Below are 21,938 nucleotides of genomic sequence, written 5' to 3' on the forward strand. Positions count from 1 at the left end.
TCGTGTAGTACTCCTCTTAATCGCCCTAATAGAACTTTGGCTATTACCTTATAGAGACAAGTGATCAAGCTAATAGGTCTAAAATCTGAAATCTTCTTTGTCTGGATTTTTTAGGCAAAAGAACTATGAAGGAGGCATTGGTGCTTTGATTAATAATCCCGCTACTGTGAAACTCTACAAACACCCTCACTAAGTCTTCCTTGATCACATCCCAACAATTCTGAAACACTGCAATGGTAAAACCATCAGGCCCCGGCGCCTTATCCCTATCTAACTGGAAAATGGCATTAAAGATCTCTTCTTCGGAGAAAGGGGAATCTAGCCTAGATGCACTCTCTCCTGAGATTGGGGACCAGTTTATGCCTTCGACTCTCCAAGACTCTCCAGGAGGACTCAAGCAGAGCTTTTTAAAATATAATAAGATCTCCTCTGTAATGCTCTGGGAATCATCCAACACCAAGCCTCATTCATTCTCCAAAAACTTGATGAAATTCTTGTTTCTTTTGCCATTAGCCACTTTATGAAAAAACTTTGAATTGCAATCCCCGTCTTTAACCCATTTCACCTTAATTTTTTGTCTCCAATGAATTTCTTCCCTCAAAATTAATTCTCCTAGCTCCCTTTTTCTTAAATCTCTTTGAGCAGAAAGATCAGAAGAGAGAACCCCTTCTTGCTCAATGGCATCAATGTTAGATATTTCATCCAAGATGCTTTTTTTCCTTTCCTTAGCATTCCAAAAGTATTCTTATTCCAATCTTTCAATTTTGCCTTAACAAATTGTAACTTCCTCATGAACCTATGACCTTCCCAACCATTGCCTTCAAAATCTCTCCACCAACTACTAAAGCACTCTTTGAAACTTGGATGTTGCAACCACATATTCTCAAACCTAAAAGGTATTGGGCCCCACTTGAAAGGATTGGTATCCAAAACAATCGGCCAATGATCCAATGTCCATCTCGGAAGAACTTCTTGAAGGCTTTGAGGGAAGAAAAGCTCCCACTCATTTGAATAAAGAAACCGATCCAATCTCTTGCACACCGAAGACTCTTGCATGTTTGACCAAGTGAAAGGGGCATTCCGTTAGGGGGGATCAAGTAATTCACAATCTCTTATAAAACCATCAAAATCCCTCATGCTAGAAGTGAAACTAGAGCCACCCAAATTTTCTGAACTTCTCCTTATAACATTAAAATCACCGCCCACACACCATAATGGAAAAGAAAGGTCAAAAATGTCTAATAGCTCCACCCAAAATTCCTTCCTAAGTAAGGGACTGTTTGGGCCATAAACTGCGAACAGCCACAGTGGTCCGCATCCATCCAACAAAAACTTGACTGAAACAGAAAAAGATCTAATTACCACCTCCTCGCTGCTCAATTTCTTTGAGTCCCAAATGATCAAAAACCCTCCTGAAGCCTCGCACGCGGGAAGAGCAACCCACTCCTTATTCCTAACCGACCAGACACTACCTACAAACCTTCTGTCGCACACCTCTCTTTTTGTTTCCTGAAACATCACTACATCCGGATTCTCGAGCCTCGAAAAATCCTTAACCACCCTTCGTTTTTTCCTAGAACCCAAACCCCTAGTATTCCAACTGATGATTTTCATAAATACACCTCACTGACCCTAAACCTCCAAACCAACACCAACAGATCTCAACTATCTGTGTAAAATATGTTCTTCCGCCTTGAATACACCTTAATGTCCAAATAACTTAAGACCTCACAGACTTTGGCCATTCTGCTGGAGGAAAGGCCTTCAATTTGGAACCCACCCATCGGGGGGGACTCCGCAACACCCTAGCTAACTGTGACCGGGTTGGGGGCCCCAAGAGGCGAGCCGGGATTGGGCTTAAAGGATTTAAAACTCTCGGACAAATGGTTCAAACTAGCTAACTGGGACACCACAACATCTCGGTTAAGATTGCCAACAGACCCAAGACAAAAAGCCCCATCGTCATCTTTTTTGGAAAAAAATTCATATATAACTTGAGGTTTCGTAGGAAACTGATACTGAATGACTGCATTAGGAAGAACGGGAACAGAAGGACTCAGGTGTGGAAGAGCCAAGCCAGAGGGAGGGGGAAAAAAAGACAAATGACTGAGAATGTTGATAAGAAGATACCTCGAGGTCTTCCACTACCATCATTCCACTAGACCCCATCGAGTTGAGCCCTTTTTCTCTGGTTACTGGATAAGAAGGGAAAACCGCGACTGATGAACCACAATGAGGAAAACCCGCAAATCCCTTAAAACCTGCTTTGTCTTCACCTTTAGAGGAGTTGCACAATTTCTCCTTCCCTTTTGAAAGGAAAGGAGCCTTAAGAATAGACCTTGGATCCGCGTCTCCACTCGGTGGCGACGTACCTTCCCCGGAACACCTTTTTCGACTCCCCGACGAGCGACTTGGACTCGCACTAAAGCTCCGTTCGATCTGTGTTTGAGCTTTGAAAGAATCTTCCTTTGGAAGATCATCGCTAGCTAACGACGGTCTCTCAAGCGTTAGAGGCTCGCTTCGACTTCAACCCCCTTGTCGACAACCAGAACTTAGAGGGAACAGGGAATTCCACAGCTTCTTTGAACCACACTTCAACACGGAACCCCTCAATTGAGCTTCAGACGCCTCAGAGCCTACCTTCCCATTTCCCTTTGCAAAGGGGTCATCTCTACGTAAAGAGCCCTTCGCAGAGATGGGTTGTCTGCCTCCCATTTCTTGGCCCAACAACGAACGCAGGCCTATTAAAGAAACTCCCCTCTTCCGGCCCAAAATCAATTTCAACCTGTGGACTAGGCTTAAGAGAAGATTGGGCCCTTCTCATTTGTTTGGAGGCCCGAAGCCCATCCTCAACAGTTGATTGGGCTTTGTCCCCTCCAACCCAAACATCTCCATCTTGCCTTGGCCCGTCATACCCTGTTCTCAGAAAATTTGAATTCAAACTGAGAGACTAGGATGGTTGGGACCAATTGTTCCCCTCTATCGGTCTTCTCTTGCCACGTGTCCCCACAGGAGCAAATTCAGCCTTTTGACAAACTTTTCCTTCCTTCATTCTGCCAACTGCCCCATCAGAAGACCTACCTACAGCCGTTGATTTGGCCTCCTCAGCCCTCTTTTTGCCACCTGTCCACGAGTCGGGTTCAAGCTTCTGCCGAGTTGACTCACCCATTTCTCTTCCTCGCCTAACGTCTTCCTCTCCAGCCACTGCAACTGAAACTGTGAACTCTCATCCCCCATCTAATACCTTGATCAAAGGTGGGAGAATTGATCGTTCCTTCATTACAACTCTCACCCTTGCCTTGCTAAGATCAAACAGTTTTAGAATCGATCTCTATCACCGTCCCCCACTGCTCCATAATTTTCTTCAGATGTACCTCATACCATAAATGAAATGGCAAACCCCGTAATTCTATCCAACCTTCTCTAAATTTCCCCTCTATTACTGAATTTTCCTTTGGCGACCATCTTCTTAACAAGACTGTAAGCCCACCCTTGATCCTGATAAACCTTAAATCGTGGAGTGATAAAGTTTCCTCTATGGTTTCCACAAAAAATAATCCTTTTCCACCGGAAAAGGGGACGATATTCACCACACCTTTATGCCCTAATCTTTTCGCCAAAGCCCGACCGACCTCAGCCCAGTTAACAGAACTAGCATGACATTCGCACACCACAGCTCTCGCCCATCTCCCAACTGGAACAAGGCCTTCTCTCCTCGGTCCTTCTTCTCTGACTACATTCGCGAAGGACCGGCACAAAGGACCCACATGTTTGTGAAAAGTCCCTTCTTCCCTGCACTGTCTTCCCTTTTCAATAGTACTCGAGGAGGCGACCACCAACATTGAAGACAAAGCAAACTTTAGATTTTCCCAACCCCTACCATTCTCTCCCTCAGGTATTACCAAGAAAGTTGACTTTCTGTTAGAAGCAAACTCGGAGAGCCTTATAAACCTACCATGATTGTTGAAGCAAACCTCCATGAAATGGACTCTGGTTTTTTCTCTGAATTTTCTGCTGAAACCCATGAAATTCTTCATCTCAATGGCCTTCGTCAAATGTTCTATCAACCAACCAACCTCTTCCTTCTCAAATCCTAAGGCGAAAACAGAGCCTCTATTGTGCTCTATAAGCGAACACCATTTTCCCCCGGCCTCACCTTCGAACCTAACCAAGAAGGTCTTCCTCTTCACAGAGACCTTCACCTTCATTTTTCTTACAGTTATGTTCCTGACTACCAAGATTAGGACCTAGACTATTTTTAATTGCAAGTTACCTTTAGATGTTCTTTTCATTATTCCCACAACACACTATATCTGCAGCTAATAAATATCAGCAATACATTTTCAGGTTGTGTCTTTGCTGAGCTCTACTTGGTGTGTAAAACTACCATTATATCTTTGGTCTCCAGGTTGATGTGGGTGCCCACATGGCATTCTGAATGATATATTTCATAAGATATGCAAACAAAGAATATGATAACTTAGTTTTGGTTGTTTTTCAATGGTAGTGATTTCTTTCTGTTAATCATGCATAATACTTGATTTAATGATACCAATGCCACAGGGGAGATGCACATTACAGTCCTAGTCGTACCTTCGAACATTAAAATAACAACCATATGTTCTTTTAGAAAATAATGTAAATCCGAAGAATAGAAGTGAGACTAGATGCCATTATTTCAATGCATTGAACTCAAAGAAAAAAAAAACATATGATTGAATGTTTCATAATATGCTAACAAATTGACCTAACAGGTCGATGAATACCCAAATAAACAGGACCAAAACCCATGTCAAGGAACTGTTAAGCGATTAAATTTGCAAGATAATGCCTGATCACAAATTTGCAAGATAATGGAACTAGAAAACAGATAGTGTTGTCTTGAGAGGTAGTACTTGTTGAAGAAAGATATGAAGATTACTGAGTATTATGAGAATGATAGGAAAAAAAATTGCCTTGTAGGTTTGCGCTCTGAAGATTTGCTCCAGCTAATAAAGCTCCACGAAGATTTGCCCCAGTAAATTCACATCTTCCCTAGGCAAGATCATATCATTTGAGAAGGCAGTCCATAAAATGTAAATATGATCTAGAACTGTAGAAGGCAATACTAATGTAAAAGTTAGGATCTAAAATAAGTCAGTCTGTATCCAGCAACAATAGCAAATTAGAGCAATACAAATAAATCAAAATAAAAATCCAGTAGTTCTCTGTTGAGTGGCTTACTCACGCAGAGATGCATTATGAAAAATGGAACCCTCAGCATCCACATCCTGTAATAAGACTACAGAAGCTTAAATTTGGCTCTACCCAGATGCATAGAGAAAAAGGAAAAGAAGAAAATATGGTAATAATTATCAAACCTACATTACAACAGCACAATGATAAGAATGAAGACCATGCCACAGCAATCACATTATCAACAATTAGTCCAACCATAACCAGTTTGCACTAAATCTTTCCAATTGGGAGGTGTTAGAGAGGGTTAGTACAGCTTGATGACTCAAATAGAAAATGAAGAACCAAACAAATTAACAGGCAGGCAAACCATTCATTGGTCATGTTCAGTTCTAACAACTCTGGATACAGTTTTTCTAAATTCCCATGCTTCTGGAAACAATAACAACCATTCATGACAAAGACATAGTCTAACAAAAAACACAAAGATATGCAAGTAAATGGAAATAATAGTTTTCATTCCTAACATAGATGTATTAATAAATTTCATTAAGACAACTTACCCGGAATTTTGCACACTGAAGGTTAGCACGGGAGAAGAAAACACTTTTAAGGCATGCATAGCTGAAGTCCACATATGACAGGTCCTGCATATTTTTATAAGATGGATGCATCAAAGGAGGCAATACCTCTTAAGAATTTTTACTATTCACCCAAAAAAATAAAATAAAATAATAAAAACAAAAACAAATAAATAAATAAAATCTCTTGGAGCATTTTATTTTGCATATTTAACCATCCAACTGGGGTTTTTAATAACAATAATCATAGATAAATAGGTTTAGGGTCAGCAAAATGAAATCCTATAGTTAATCTTAAAGTTTACAGTTTTCACAAGATAACATCCAGTTGACACTGGCCAGTGGCTATTGGCAATAGAATCACTTTTCTGTAAGTGCCATTTCTAGCCTACCAAAAGTGCTTACAGAAATCTCTTCAGGCATTTAGAAGTTAAAATTATTACCAGTTTAGAAAGATCAAGGCCAGAGAGATTCAGTCCTCGGAATCTAACTTTCTCAGACTGTATGCATTTGATGATATCTGTGCGTGTCAATTCAGTATCTAACTCCTCATTTTCCTTCCTCTTATTATTTAAAACATCACCAATTCCAGCTATTAGTCCCTGAAACCACACACAAATTTTCATTACAAATATATATAACATTTCCCTAAGAAAGTAGGTGAAACAGTAATCTTTAATTGAGAGAATTACAACTTAATTTTAAAGAAAGAAAATAAAAAATAGGAAACACAATAAACCTTGTTCAACATTTCATATCTGTGCATAACATATGAATCTCAAGATATTTATAATACATACAAATTTCCTAAGATTAAAAGATATCCAAGAAAATTCATTATCCAATGTTTGAATAAATATAGGTTTGATGAAACTAGAGTTATGGAGTTTCAAGAATCATGATCATTCAAACCATTTCCAACAAACCAGGATTAAATAAGTAGATTGTATGTCCATAATTTCAAATAATGTTCCTAAAAGAGAGATAGAGATTCATGACCGGAATTAAAGGAAAATTCCCAACCAAAATATTTTTAATGTCATAGAAATATGATAATGGTCCTTCCACTGATAAGCATTTCAAGAACCCTAAATAAAATAAAGTACCATATTGATAACAATAGAACTCCTAATTCATGATAAGAATAAATTGATAAACTCCTAATTTTGATTAGAATAAGAATCGTAACTTCATGTGAACAAAATCCCTCTTATCCCCTACATCTATGCCTATAATAAACTAGAAATTGGTGGTCTTGAACATCATCAGTTTTCCTCAGTAGAAAAGGACACAACTCTGATGAAATTTGAGCATGGTAATGCTCAAGAAGGTCAGGATCAAATTGTTGAAACTCATAATATGTAATACATGTTGCACTAGACATTGGACGATCCTTCCATTTGATAAGAAAACATTACTATCCACCATGGAAGGCTCCAAACCAATTAACCTAATCATCAAGGATATCCCATATCTACTACGGGGTGTCTATTGAAATAATAGATGTTTGGGAACCTTTAAAGCCACTATCCGACAAAATAAGAGGCTCAAAAGTGCCTCAATAAGGAAACACATCTCTCACATTGAAAATTGGACTCGTATTCATATCATATGGTAAGTCAAGAAAAAAATTTTATTGGCAATAAAAGAGAATATATTGATAGTGCCTTAGAAAAGGCACACCAAAGTACACACAATGTATGCAATATGCCCCTATAGGCTAACAAAGGAAAGAGAACAAAAAAACAACCTCCCTCTGCTCTTTTTTTTTTTTTATGTGATAACCAAGGAACCTTCCATGGTCAAGCCTTTAGGACTACTCCCTATGGGGACTTAAACCTCGAGGTGTTGACTGCCCAACAACAACCACCGGGTAAATTTAGGGTATCATCAATGACAAGATTCGAACCCAAGACCATGTGCCACTTAGTGGGACCACACTTCCCAATGTTTGCCCTACCCAATTGGGTTACCCTAGCAAGTAACCTCCCTCTCCTTACTTCAAGCTTAGCTAATCAACAAAGCCTATCATGGATAATTGACAATCTATGTATACTTTTAACCCATTCCAAAAAAAATAGTCATAAAAGAAAATTTAATTACTTAATCCAACTGCTCAACATCTTCAAACAACCTCCTATATTTTTCCTTCCAAAGAGTCGAAAACACACGCAAAAGAGTGACCCTTCAAGCTTTCTTCCATTTCTTCCACACAAAAGAACCATGTCAACTTAAAAGATTCTCTCTAACCATGGAGCACATCACCTATGACACACCGAACAAAGAAAAAACTAGTTGTGACAACATTCTTGCTTTGGCACAATGAAGAAGTAAATGATCAATTGATTATTCATCACCTTAACACATGTAGCATCTATCTGGCATGATCCATCCCATCCTTTTGAGTCAATCAATTGTCGAAATCTTTCCTCAAATGGCTTCCCATGCAAAAAAGCTAACTTTCATTGGCACCCAAGGTCCTCTAACTCACCTAACTAAGGAAGCATAGAGAGATTTGAGAAGATGCTACTTTTGGTTTCCTTCCAAGTCATCTTATCCTCCTCATTGCCTTTAATTAAGGTCACATGCAATTCCTTCAAAAGGCCTTCACTCAATCAAGTTCTCAATCATTGAAAAGAAGGGGCTCCATCCGACCACTTCCCCATCCACCCACACCTCTGCTACCCATTCATCTTTGGAGGCAGCAATAGAAAATAATGCTAGGAAAGCATCTTCCAAAGTCTTTTTTTTTTTCCAAAGTCATATCACTACACCATACATCTTTCCAAAATTTTACCCTTCTACCATTCCTGACAATAAAATGAGACATGCTTTTTATGGCATTCCAACCATTTCTAACAGCCTTCCATACACACACCCCACCCCATAACAATATCACAGCCCCCTTGAACGCCATTCTCATACCTCTTACCCAAACTTTCCTGCCATGACTTGTTTCTACAAGGTTTGATCCTCAATTGCAAATCTCCAGTTATACTTGCCAAGCAGGGCCTTGGTAAGTAAATATGCATTAGGTCCAAGTCAATATGTGTCATGTCCAAGTAAATATGCATTAAGCTTAACATAGAAAACATAAATGTCTAGAGCAAAAGTATTCTTCATGGTCAGAAGGCAAAGGGATGAGATCACTCGATTAGCAGAAAAAAAAAGGACATAAAAACTATCTAAAATGGTGATCTAACAATAGAGAGATTGACGAAATTGTTACAAGGTAAATTAAGAGTCTGTTTAGGATAGCTTCCTACTTTTGGCTTTGGCAAGAAGCTGAAGCTAATGCTAAAGCCACAATATTTAAAGGGTAATATTAGTAATGTAAAAGTTTTGTTAAACATGAAAGAACTTCTTGTACAAGTCAAAATAGAGTTTCTACAAAAAGCAACATTTTCCCGACCTCCACATTAAACTTTTTTAAGCAATAAGCTCTCTTAACAAAATTAGTCAAACAAGCATAGAAACTCTTATTAATCTTAAAAAAGAGTTTTTAGCTTTTCAAAAGTCAATCAAAATACGATATAAATTTCAATTACCTTGCCTACTCCTATAAGACTCCTAAGCGAGTCTCCTAAATTATAGTTAAAAATCTCAGTTTAACCACCACTTTGTGGATTAAAGGTTGAAGAAAATTTCAAATTGGTGCCAAAAAATTTCCAAAGTGCCTTCCAAATATAATTGACAAACTTGAGATCCCCGTTAAGACACTGTAGAAGCAAGTAAAACATTGGCCGACCTACTACTCAAAATAATAATTTGGCTACATGAGAGCCATAAGCTATTTTGCCATAGAGGACAATAAGTGTAATCTTAGAAAATCTATCCACCATAATAAAAACAAAATCATGTTCTCAAGCTACTTTAGCCAACCCAAGAACAAAATCCAAACTAAGGTCTCTCCAAGGGGTTGTGTGGCACTAGTTAAGGTGTAAATACACCAATGTTTCCCTTCTTAACATTCTCTAGATGACAAGTTCGATGCCATGGCACAATTTTAGCCATATCACTTTTCAAGCCATCTAATAAAGCATGGGTTTATCCCTAACAAGGTTAACAACTAAAACTCCACCATGCAATTGACAAATCAAAAGGTCCCTTATAAAAATACAAGGGATGCAAAACCTATACCCTCTAAACAAGTAACCATTGTAAACAATAAAATCAACATGATTTGGACTATGAACATCCTGAATTTCCCCATAAATGAAACCAAAATAATGACACCCATGCTTCATCCTCTCAAATCCAACTACATGTGCATTCAAGACTTGTAAAATGGCCACTACTCAACTAAGGGCATCAACCAAATTATTCAATGACTTAATGGTGGTAGAAAAATTATGCATTCTTTAAAGAACTCTATCACTTAGCAATTTGGCACTTAAATCTTTTTGGGAATTCAAGTGTCTCTATGCATCATGGTTAAAAAACTTTTGAAAAAGATAATACCTCCAAATACAAAAAGCTTGTACAAAAGCATAGACTCTTTATCATAAGTGGATTATCTATATTTAGCCTCATTGAGTTTCTCACTAAAGTACGCTATAAGACATCCTTCTTTTACTTACAACGCCTTCTATGTCAATGCCTAATGCATCGCATGCCACACCTTAAAGAAAATGAGGACAACTTAAAACAGTTGTCAACATCAATTTTTCTCTTCATCTTCTCAAATGCCTTTCTTGTAGCTTTACCAAGGGAACTCCCTTTTTCTCATACAACCAATACGGGAGCTATTTTCGTGTTAGATTCCATAATGAATTATCCACAGAAAGCAATAATCTGATGAAAACTGCAAACTTCAGAAATAGCCTTAGGATTTGGTAACTCTCTAATAACCTTAACTTTCTTAGGATTAGCTTCTATACCCATTAAGGGAGATAACAAATCATAAAAAAAAATACTTTAGGCTAAAGGAAAGAGCTTCTCTTAAGATTAAGATAAAGTTTCCTTGCACTGAAAGTTTCAAATGCTTCCCTAAGATAACCTAAATGTTCCTTTGGAGATTGTGTATTGTTAAGATACAGTGTTTTAAAAACCGAACCGGACCAGTTGGTCCGATCGGTTCAACCACCGGCCAGCCACAAATCCAGTCCGGTTCATCCATTTGAGTCGGGCAGCCTTTGAACCGGCATCGAACCGGTAGTCAGACCGGTGAACCAGTTGACCCGACCGGTTTCGGGTGAATCGAACAGTTCAAAAAACCCCCCTTTCCTTCCCCACTTCCAGCTCTGCCTCAGCTGACGAGACCCTTCTACTCCGCCTTAGCCGCCGCAACCCTTCTGCTCCACCTCAGCCACCACAACCCTTCTACTCCCAGTGTGCGCCTCCTCACGCCTCAGCCAACCCCCTCCCTATCCTTCTTCTGTTGCTAGCCTACGCCTCCCCCACCCCACCACATCCTTTTTTACTTCGAATATGCTCCAAGCATGCACTCCCAAACCCCCACCCCCCCCCCCCCCCCCCTTCTTTTTCCTTTTCTGCTACTGCACATTGCCTCTTCCCCTTCCCCTTCCTTTTTAGTTGCCCTTTTACTTCCCCATCGATTTTTATTTTATTTAGCTTATTAATTTATATTCATTATTATTAATTTTTATTTTTATTTCACTTTATGATTTTAAAAACTTGTGATTTTAATTTAAATTAATGAAAACATTATAATTTTAAAATAATTTTTTTATTTTAAAATAAGTTTTTATTTAAAAATAAAATTAAAAATTTCTAATTTTAAATTAAATTCTAATTTTAATTTAAATTTCTAATTTTAAACTAATTTTTTATTTTTAAATAATTTTATGATTTTCAAATAAAATTTTAATTTTTAAATAATATATAAATTTTATTTTATAATTATTTTAATTTTATTAATATATAAATTATATATTTATGACGTCACCGGTTCAACCGCGGTTTAACCATCGGTCCAACTAGTGAATCATGAATCAGTCTGGTTCTGAAAACATTGTTAAGATAGCATCAAAATAGACCACATTTTCCAATGGAAAGGACAACCAAGCTTGCGTAATAACTCTCATTAATGTTCTAGTTGCATTAGGTAATCCAAAGTGCAGGACAAACCACTCATAAAGTCTATCTTGTATCTTAAATACAACTTTCCACTCTATACAACGAACTTCTATTTTACAAAATTGTTTAGACATGTGCCTCTATCATTGATAAGTTGTTTATTCTTATCATCCTGCTTGGACTAATTACTTTTGGTTCCCTTTCTTTCTCAATATGTTTCAAATTAATTTCTTTTCTAATTGCACAATCTTTAATTAGGCTAATTCAAACCTAATTAGCCTATAATCCTAACTAATATATGTCACACTATTTAAAGTTCTTATGATAGTGATGTCTCAAATTGAGAACACTAAAAAAGTTTCTTATGATCCAAGTAAGATGAAGGTTGTCAAGGCTACCAAGCTCAACAAGACCACATTTGTAGCCTTAATTCTAAAGGGGATTCAAGTCAATGGGAATCACTATTAGGAATAAGCTTTCATTAGATAATGGCTATGATGGTTCCCTAAGTAACTCCTTCCAGCACCAAGTGATTAAGAGTATGGCTTGCACAGTGATGACTAAAATAACATCATCATAGTAAAAGCTCACATTCATGCCCTTGGAAAGCTATAGCCCAGATTTATTCTAAATTGACTAGTCATATTCACCCTATGCAAGTGAAGGATCCTCTACTCTTTCTAGGAGGATCTATGGTGGGAAGAAGATCAGCCTTTATTTCATCTATTCCCCCATCTTTACTTCCTTTTGAGGTCAAAGGTTCTCCCTATAGTTAGGATCTTCGCTTTTGCGCATGAGTCTCCCACTTGAAATCTTGAATTCCAAAGGCATCCTTTAGATCAAGAAATCGAAGATCTATTAACCCTTCTATTGTCTTTGCAAATTCTACTTTCCTTGTACTCCTCCTAATGATATGTGTTAGTCCGTAGGCCTAATGGTTCTTTCTACTATAAATTTGTCTTCCAATTTCTTTCTAAATTGATTCTCCTTCTCTCACAAAGGCAAACTCATTTGAAAACAAAAACTTCCTCAAGAGTTCAAGCTTTTGCTTGATTGATGGCTAATAGAAAGGTAAATGCTAATGATCTACTTTAGCTAAGGAGACCCCTTCAAACCATTAGCCAAATCATTGTGTTTTGTGCTTAGGGAATCAGAAATCTACAACTCATCTTTTCTTGCATTGTCATCTTGCTTTGGAGTAGTGGCATAGACATTATGCAATAAAAGGGATAACCAGGTAGCTCCTATAGGCATTTATAATGCAACCATCATATTCTTTTGGATTTTGTTGTAAAACCCAAAAGAAGGGTGAGTTTAAACTACCTAGAAACTTTAAGGGTTATTCAGCTTGAAAGGAAAGTCAAGACTTTAAAAAATGGGAAGAGGCAAGTGACTAAATTGTGGGAGAATAACTACTTTTTCACATCTCTCTAAGGTCTTGTCTGTGATAGCTTCTTGCTTTTGACTTTTGCTAGAAGCTAAAATTAAAAACATTATTTCAAGGGGATAGCGTCTTAAAAACATGATCCCTATTAAGCTCTTGTTAAGATATAAGCTCTTGTTTAAGCCAAAATCTCTTTTATTACAATTACCTAAATACATCTAGAAACGCTTTTTAAGTCTCATTTGGGATAGCTTCCCGTTTTTTGGCTTTAGGTAAAAGTTTAAGCCAAGGCTCCCTTACTAAAATTACCTAAACACATCTAGAAGCTCTTTTTCTAGAAACTAATCCAAACATGGCCTTATTGAGCTAAAAAAAAAGAGATTTTGGCTTCCAAGAAGTCAATCCAAACAGGGCCTCGATGTCAATTAGCAATGAATCCTCGAAAAAAGTTGCTTTTGACATCGTTTTAGAAAACCAAAGGTCACCAGCCTCCCAATTAGGAAAGTGGTGGGGTACGAGCAAACTGGGTTCCCTTGCTAGTTGGTATTTTGAAACTTAGTTTCAGTGAATGTTCTTGAGCTGGCATCAGAAAACTCATTGAAGATAGTATGAGTAAGATTATTCAAGTTTTTTTTCCCAAGAGAACCTAGTTTGGGCTAGCAATTGAATTACAAAGACCTTCTCAACTTGAGAGCACTCAAAGTTGCAAGTTAAGTTGGATGTCATCAATTTGTTAAATATGCAGGGTGGGGCATCTCAAGCCCCCTTCAGTTCTGGTATTCTATCTTTCCAGGGTTGAGAAGTTGAAGGCTTTCTATATTGAGGACTTTCATTTTATTCTTTGTACACTATTGCACACCTCTTTTTAATAACATTTCTCATCCTTCTTTTGTACAAATTCTTGCTTTTATTTACATACAATTCAAGTATAATTCAAGTTGGGGTTCTCAGAATAAAAAGTTAAATCTCATGGGACAAGGTTAAGGCTTTTCTATGACCACCAAATTCATCCAAACAACAACCTTTTGCTATGTTTGTGTATGCAAAATGACAATAACAAGAAAGTGAGCAATAAAATAAAATAAAGGAAAGGGATAGGTAACAGATCACATTGCCCTTAATTTCCTATGCACCCCAAGTGTAGACCAAATAATTCAAAGCATCCTAAACATATCACTAATCAATGGCATGCACTTAGCAAAATGAATGCACAAAACACACACACACCAAACAAACAAAACCAAAGAGCAATGAGAATGAAACTATGCAGTCAATGCAAAATCGATATTTTACAAATAGAAGGAAGCATTGTTTACAAGTAGCTGATAATATTCAGCCTCCCGCAAAAGCTCTGAATATTCACTATCTTTTAATGTGGGAACAACACCATCCCTCAGCCAATTTAGAATATGTCGAAAATGTTTCCCATCTCTATCAACAAATACATATCCCTGCACAAACATAATATGTGATCAAACAACATAGATTGATTCATGAACTTGAATAAAGAAGTATGCATTGTACAACTTGAATAAGAAAAAATATCAAAATATATTGAAATGAAATTCACATAAACTATGAAATCTATGGAAACTCAAAAAGGAGCAATAATAAGAAATAGAGCATAATAGTGTGACAAATGATACCAGCTATCAAATTAACCCATCTGACAAAAGAAATACCAATACAACAACATATCTTAGTTTAAATAGGGAAGGGGAGGGTTTGGTTGCTCATTACAACATATCCAGTGGATTCCCAAGCCAACCATATCATATGAATTTACTTCCCTTGCAGTTTGTTTCTAATAAATAAAAAATTACTTCCCTAGATCAAATTTTTCCCTTTTTCCCCCTTCCCTTTTTGGTATGAAGCAAACATTTTGCAGATGGGAAAAAATCATTCCAAGAGGAGATTTCTTCCAAAAAGGGAGGATAAAAAAATAATAAAAAAAAAAGAAAAAGGCAAAATAAACTAAAATAAAAATGAAGAGAAGCTCAGGTGGCATATAATCCATCTCCCCCCACCAACCTAAAGTCCAGCTTCCTTAGAGTGGAGCTTAGTATTAGAACTAATGAATCTATTAATCTAGAATGCATGCATCCAAGTGAATGGACCTATGAATCTAGAAGGGCGACACATCTAAGTGGAAACAGCATTAAAAAATCTCACAGCAATTGTGATTCGCCTCAAGAGCCTGCAGAACCCCTTCCATCCAAAATGATAACATTAAACATTCTTACCAAAAAGCACTGAATAATGGGAAATACCGTATCATACACTGGACAACAAGACATTCAACTACATTGCCACTATTCTTTTTTTGGCAAAAAGTTAATATTATTGACAGCCTCTAATCAAAAGAGTTGCACCAAAGTACACAGGGAATATACAAAGTCGCCGAAAGGGCAATTAGATGGGGGGTTTAACAACTCCATTGCCACTGTTATGCAGCTTAATCATCTAATACATATAACCAAAATAAGGCAAATGAAAACCAGATACCTACTTAAGCGCAAAAGGAGACATTCCTAAATCCAAAAAGCAAAGCCAATAAAAAGTGCATTTGAGAAAACACTATGGATAATTGATCAGCAAGACGAGATCAAGTACATTATTGGAGTCCTGAAAAACAGTATGGCGACCACTGAACATCGCTGCCAGCATCGAATCAGGCTCCCGCTGGGTCAATGTATCAACAGTCGTGCAAAATTTCTTCCCTCCTGCAAGTAAACTCCCAATTACTAGCGAATTGCAAAAAATTCAGTAGCTATCCTCTATTTTTTCAGATGAAAATCGAAAATTCCAGCATTAGAGCTCCGTTTGGTTGCCGAGAAAAGATGTAACAAAGAGAATCGGAACAAACATTGTAACTAATAGATTTTCCATCTTTTGGAATCGTACAAAAGAAAATTCCACTAAGCTTAGTTGGAATGAGCCCTAATTAATCAGAAAAACAAAGAGAAATCATGAAATTACGATTTCTTTTTCCTCAGTTTCTATGAAACCAAACAGGGGAAATCGAAGGCTAGGGTTTAGAAGTCCTTGAGATCAGAAAAAGGTTGGTCGATGAGAGTGCTGCAGGACAAACGAGGGTGGAAGGGGAGAGATGGAGAGGAGTCTCACCGATGTTGAGGCGAACAACAGATGAACAGTCGGTAGCGCACATGGCCGTTGCTCTGAGCCTCTGAACTGCCAGCTACACAAAATGGGCTGACAATCGATTCCACTCTGCCCACCGTTTCATGCACATTTATAACTCACTACACCCTTTTTACCTCGTGGCTTCCTCCTCACTTTTACCACACGGTGAACTCTGTAATTACAATCCTAGTTAACGGTAAATTATGCTTTACTTAAAATTTATTACTTAATTCTTACTTCTTTTTTTCTTTTTTTTTAAGTATTAAAATTATTTAATAAAATTTATTACAAATTATCAATTTTATATATTTATTCTCATAAATTATAACTAGAGTAAAGGAACTCAAGTAATAGTGAATATCGTAAAATAGTAAAGAAGATCGTAGAGATAATTAGAACAAATGAGTAAAAATGTAAAATAAAAATGTGAACTTAATAATAATAAGTTAATTATTTTTACTTATTACTTAAAGTTATTTTTTATATGAAGTCATACTATTAAATTATTTTATCAAACATATTTAATTTACTCAATAACTTAAATTAAGTTATTAAGTAGTTTTAAGTAATTAAATCGGTTTACCAAACACCCACTTATAGTCATTTTCATTTTTCACCTATGAAGTGAATCAGTTTGGTACCTACAAAAAACAGATCTTATCAAGATTTTATCTTGTATGAAATTTATTTATTTTTATTTATTTCTATGTTATTATTTATAGCTCGTCCAATTTTTTTTTTTATTTTGATGTTATTTTTATACCTTGAACTTGTTATTTATACCTCCATTCAATGATATAGATTGCATGTTTGATAAATATCATTTCAAAATTCTATAATTTTTCTTAATTTAATTTTTTTAAATTACAAAAACAGTATTTAATGAAAGACAAATATAAGGCGAAAACGCCTTTTTTTAAATTTAGACAATGGTTCTATGTTGTTATTATTAGTATTTTTGGGTTGTAGTATTTTTTTTCTATTTATATCTCATTTCTTTGTATATTTATTCAATGGTAAAGATTTAACTACATATATCAAGAGTTAAACTTTAAAATTGAATACAATGTTGAATCGTTACCTTAAAATTTTCATAATCTTAACATACTCTTGTTGAATTACTAGGAAAATCCAGTCGAAGGTTGGATCATTAAAGGATTTGGATGTTTTCAAATCATTTTTCCAATTGATGAAGAACAATTTACAATCTCAAAGACCTAAAGATCTTCCATTCAATGGCTCTTCTCTTCCTTAAATATTTGCAATGGAGAATGATGGAATTCTCTTTTGAGGAATGAAGGTTAGGCTACTCCAAATTAGAGTATCTAACCCTACAAGGGTTAATATAAACCTACTTATATGTTTGAGTGACTTAATCTCATCTTAGGTTTGAGTTACTTAATTTAACTCAGTGGGTCTTAATTAATTAATTAATTCTATTAAATTTTAATTAATTAATTAGTCTAATTTAGAAAAATAATTTATAAGCTCTTACATAACCTTGCATTTTTATCAAAATGCTTTCATGCACACATATGAATAAAAACTCAAATATCTTTCAAAATAACATGTCACCAAAAAACGTGAGTTCGAACTAAAACTATTAGGACTTATTGGAAAATACTGACTTCCTTATAATTCAATTTTAAAGGTGACTCAACATCCCACTATAAAAGTCAATTGCACTCTAATATCCTATGAAATTAAATTAAGAAATAAATTGATTAAATCTAATTTATTGGGTTTATGACCTACTAACCACTTCATATGAGCTCTCAATGAATTAATATTTGTAATCTAATGAGTTAGAAGTTATTGATCTCTGAAAATTACTTCTACTATCTTTGAGTCTCGGATCCTCTTTTAATGTGACCAACTAACATACTTTAACTCACTAATAGCATATGTTAAATTCCAGTAAGGGAAATATTATGGTGTCATAGATTCTATGATCATAAGTCTTTAGGATCATCCAATGGGACATACTATCTCAATTTCATGAGATATCATGTGTAGATATTTTAAGAATACTTGTTGTCACCTGACTTAAATAACACTAATTCTTAGGGAATACATGACCATTAGGTCTCATATGTAGGTTAAAGTCACTAAAAATAACAAAACTAGCCTAATATTCTCTAGGGATTAAGAGCTCATATAGCATAGTAGTTTAGTGAAATTATGACGACCCTAATAGTCAATGTTATGATTTACCATAAATATTGTCTGACGAATAACCATAATGTAGGAAACTCATCTTGATGACCAAGACAGATCATCTTTGCAATTAGGAGGTGTACTACAATTTTAAATGGATTGCTTAAATTCATGAATCAACGATGAACAATTCATCAACTTGAAAAAAAAAACTATTGACTTGAATCTTCAATGCAACTCTTAATGTACTCAAGTCATACATAACACAAATCATGTAAGCATGAATGTTTAAATAAATCATAATGTAAAAGTAGGATAATAAAGTGAAATTGAAATCATAATATAAATATGAATGAACTTCTATTTTTTCACAACATGTCATACTTTTAAGGGCTTGATCCTAACGACCTTAACTTTAGGTGTTGGAAATCCTTGGATCTCCCTATTCCTAGCCTTGGATCGCTTATGGTACATGTTACTAACCCTAAGGCTCTCTAGGTATAATCGCGATGGAAAAACATAACAATAAAAACTATAAATAACATAAATATAGAGAGAATAGAGATATATCTTTGATCTAGATATTCCCATATCAATTCCAATCCCATTAAATTATGTAAAGTGAATAGCAAGCTTCACTAACCAAGCAACCATACTACTAATCTCTCTCTTTCATGGACTAGGCACTATGAAGTTAACAAATATGCTTTCGGTTCCATATTTATTTATTTTTACTCCACTTTTGTTAACACAAAATAATTTTTATTTTACCATATGGGTCATTTTTTTAGATATATTTATGTAATTCAAAATTATATTAATAAATAACTATTTAATAATATTTTATTAAGAAAGGAATTAGCATAAGGATGATCATAATGTCATTTTGATAAGTCCAATCCAATGAACAAGTGTATATGAAAATTCAAATAATTAAACACATTTTTCCTATTATTTCCTTTGAAAGCAAGTTTTTTTTTAAAAAAAAAAAAAAGCTTTTTTTTTCCTTTATTTTTCTTACAAAAAATAAGATTCTTTTTGGAAAGGTTTTTACAAATAGTAATGAAAAACTATTATGGAGAATAATTTTTTAAAATTATTTTCTAATATTTTATACTACAACACCTATATTATAAAGATAACCCCTTAAAAAAAACACCTTTTTAAAATTACTTTCAATTATGAGTTTGATTTTTAACACTCTAATTGTTATTACCAGCAATAGAAAAATATTTTCAGATAATAAAATAAATTTTCAATTATTTCATTATAATTTACACAAAGTATAATAACAATTGGAATAAATTTATTTATGGTAATTTAAAAAACATGATTTTAAAATTCTTGCAAATACTAAATATTATCTAAAACTTTTTTTTTTTTTGAAAAAAAAACACCAAGTTTTATATGACTTTATAATTAAAAGTTTTCAAATGGAATCTTAACACATGCAAATCAAGTATTATTAAATTGATAATATGATTCTTTTTTATTATTTTAAGAAAAAAAGAAAAGGGTCTCAAAAATGTCTCACAACCAATTAATTTAACTTCTTGTATGGAGGGAATTTAAGGGTTTGTTTAGCAATTGTTTTTAAAAAATGATTTTCCATTCTCCATTACAAAAAAATAGGAAAACACGTTTGACAACTATAATTTTTTTTTTTTTTGTTCTTAAAAACATAAAATATGGTGTTTTTAGAAAATATTATTTAGTTGTTTTCAATTATTTTTTTATGATTGTTTTAATAAATAATTATACAAATATGGGGAATGATTAAAAATAAAACACTATATATAGAAATTATTTTTAAAATATATTTAAAAATATTAAAAATATATTAAAAACATTTCAAGTTTCCAATCCGACTTTTGTTCTAGAAAACATTAGAAAACTATTCTCGAAAATAGTTACCAAGCAGGGCCTAAATCTATGTCATGCATAAATAATCATATTTCAAGCTTATTCCCATTTAAATTGATTTGGTTTATGTTTATGAGACATTTTTTAAAAGGATATTTATATGCTCCAAAATTGCTTGGATACATGCATATATAAAACATATGAACGATAATATTTTATTTAAAATAAAAATCAACCTAAATAGATAGGCTTTGCTATAGAATTTCATAATGCAAATAGGAAGGGAATAAAAACACAAAGGTCATTTAACCATGAATAAAAGTTTATATTAGTTGGAATAGCTTTGAGAGACTTAGGGTATGTTTGGATGACAATATGAGACAAGATAAAAGAGGGGATAATATATCATATCCCATATTTGATTAATAATATGACAATTTATTAGATATTTGATTAAAAGTGATGAAATAAGTTTGAATTGGAAAAATGACCTCTCTTTTACATTCTTTAGGGAAATGACTCATTTGAGACACTTTTACCCTTCTTTAATTCTTTTAAGAATATCGTTTTTCTCTCATTTCTAACCCATTTTTCTCTTATTTTTGCCACCTCCTTTTTCAGTGAAGTTCAAACTCTAGAGCAAAGATTAATGAATTAAAGATTCTGTCAAAAATCAAAGAGCAAAAATTTATCATATTTATCTCTTCTTTAAGATTCTTTACATCCTTTATTTTTCTATTTGTTCATGGTTAGGGTTTTTGTAGTTTTCGTATGAATTTCAATAATGTGCAAGATGAGGTTGAATAAAAAGCTATCAGTCAAATCTCTAGATTTTAGTTGGAATTTTTCTTAAATTCATTGATTTTTTTTTCAATAGGTTTTTTAATGAAAACCTTCAATCACACTAAATTGATTGAAAATAAGAACTTCAACCTTAATACCTCATGATTTCATAAATAAAACCTAACTATATTCATGTTGAGATAAATGTTCTAACTGAAAATATAACCTTGATCAAGTTCTTTATGGATGAAACAAAATGTTGAGATATTAGGAATGTTTAGATATTAAGAAAGTTGAGATATTAGGAATATTGAGATATTATGAATATTGAGATATTAGGAATATTGAGATATTAGGAAAGTTGAGATATTAGGATATTAGTTGTTATTTCCTTATATCATTATTTCCTTGTATCATTCTTTCCCATTCTTAGAATGGCGATCACCCTCTATATATACTCTGTACATGAACGAATGAGATATTAATGATAAAACTATTATTTATCAATTTGAAGATGGTATCAGAGCCATGGAATTGAAATCCTGGATATTTTGTCGCTATGGTAGTCCGACAGCGATCAACCATCCTAAGACAAGCCTTAATATTGATAAGTCAACCTTCAAATGCACTCAATGCAATAAGACTGATCCCACCAGTCTGGATATCCCACAATTTCAAAGCAACGACTCTTGGTATGACCAGGAAAACAATGAGGAACCGAAGATTTGAACCATGGACCTTTAGATCATGTTTAGGCTATCACCACTTTGTTATTAATGATAATAATCGTGATCAACGGAAGAAGGATTCCA

At 34.6% G+C, this 21,938-nt stretch overlaps 1 protein-coding gene across 3 annotated transcripts in view; it reads right to left on the minus strand.

Annotated features, from left to right (window-relative positions):
• The window catches only part of LOC117920299 (FH protein interacting protein FIP2), a 37,869-nt gene extending 21,471 nt beyond the window's left edge, over nucleotides 1–16,398 (minus strand). For all 3 annotated transcript variants that reach the window (XM_034837735.1, XM_034837734.1, XM_034837732.1), the window contains exons 1-7: nucleotides 16,306–16,398; nucleotides 15,793–15,902; nucleotides 14,496–14,630; nucleotides 6,200–6,358; nucleotides 5,739–5,822; nucleotides 5,224–5,270; nucleotides 4,956–5,029 (exon numbers count right to left, since the gene is read on the minus strand). In XM_034837735.1, coding sequence (XP_034693626.1) covers nucleotides 4,956–5,029; nucleotides 5,224–5,270; nucleotides 5,739–5,822; nucleotides 6,200–6,358; nucleotides 14,496–14,630; nucleotides 15,793–15,902; nucleotides 16,306–16,348 — 652 coding nt within the window. In that variant the 5' untranslated portion in view covers nucleotides 16,349–16,398. The remainder of the gene's footprint in view (nucleotides 1–4,955; nucleotides 5,030–5,223; nucleotides 5,271–5,738; nucleotides 5,823–6,199; nucleotides 6,359–14,495; nucleotides 14,631–15,792; nucleotides 15,903–16,305) is intronic.
• Nucleotides 16,399–21,938: the final 5,540 nt, after the last annotated feature.

The sequence above is a fragment of the Vitis riparia genome, chromosome 8 (genome assembly GCF_004353265.1).
Source record: "Vitis riparia cultivar Riparia Gloire de Montpellier isolate 1030 chromosome 8, EGFV_Vit.rip_1.0, whole genome shotgun sequence".
Lineage (NCBI taxonomy): Eukaryota > Viridiplantae > Streptophyta > Magnoliopsida > Vitales > Vitaceae > Vitis > Vitis riparia.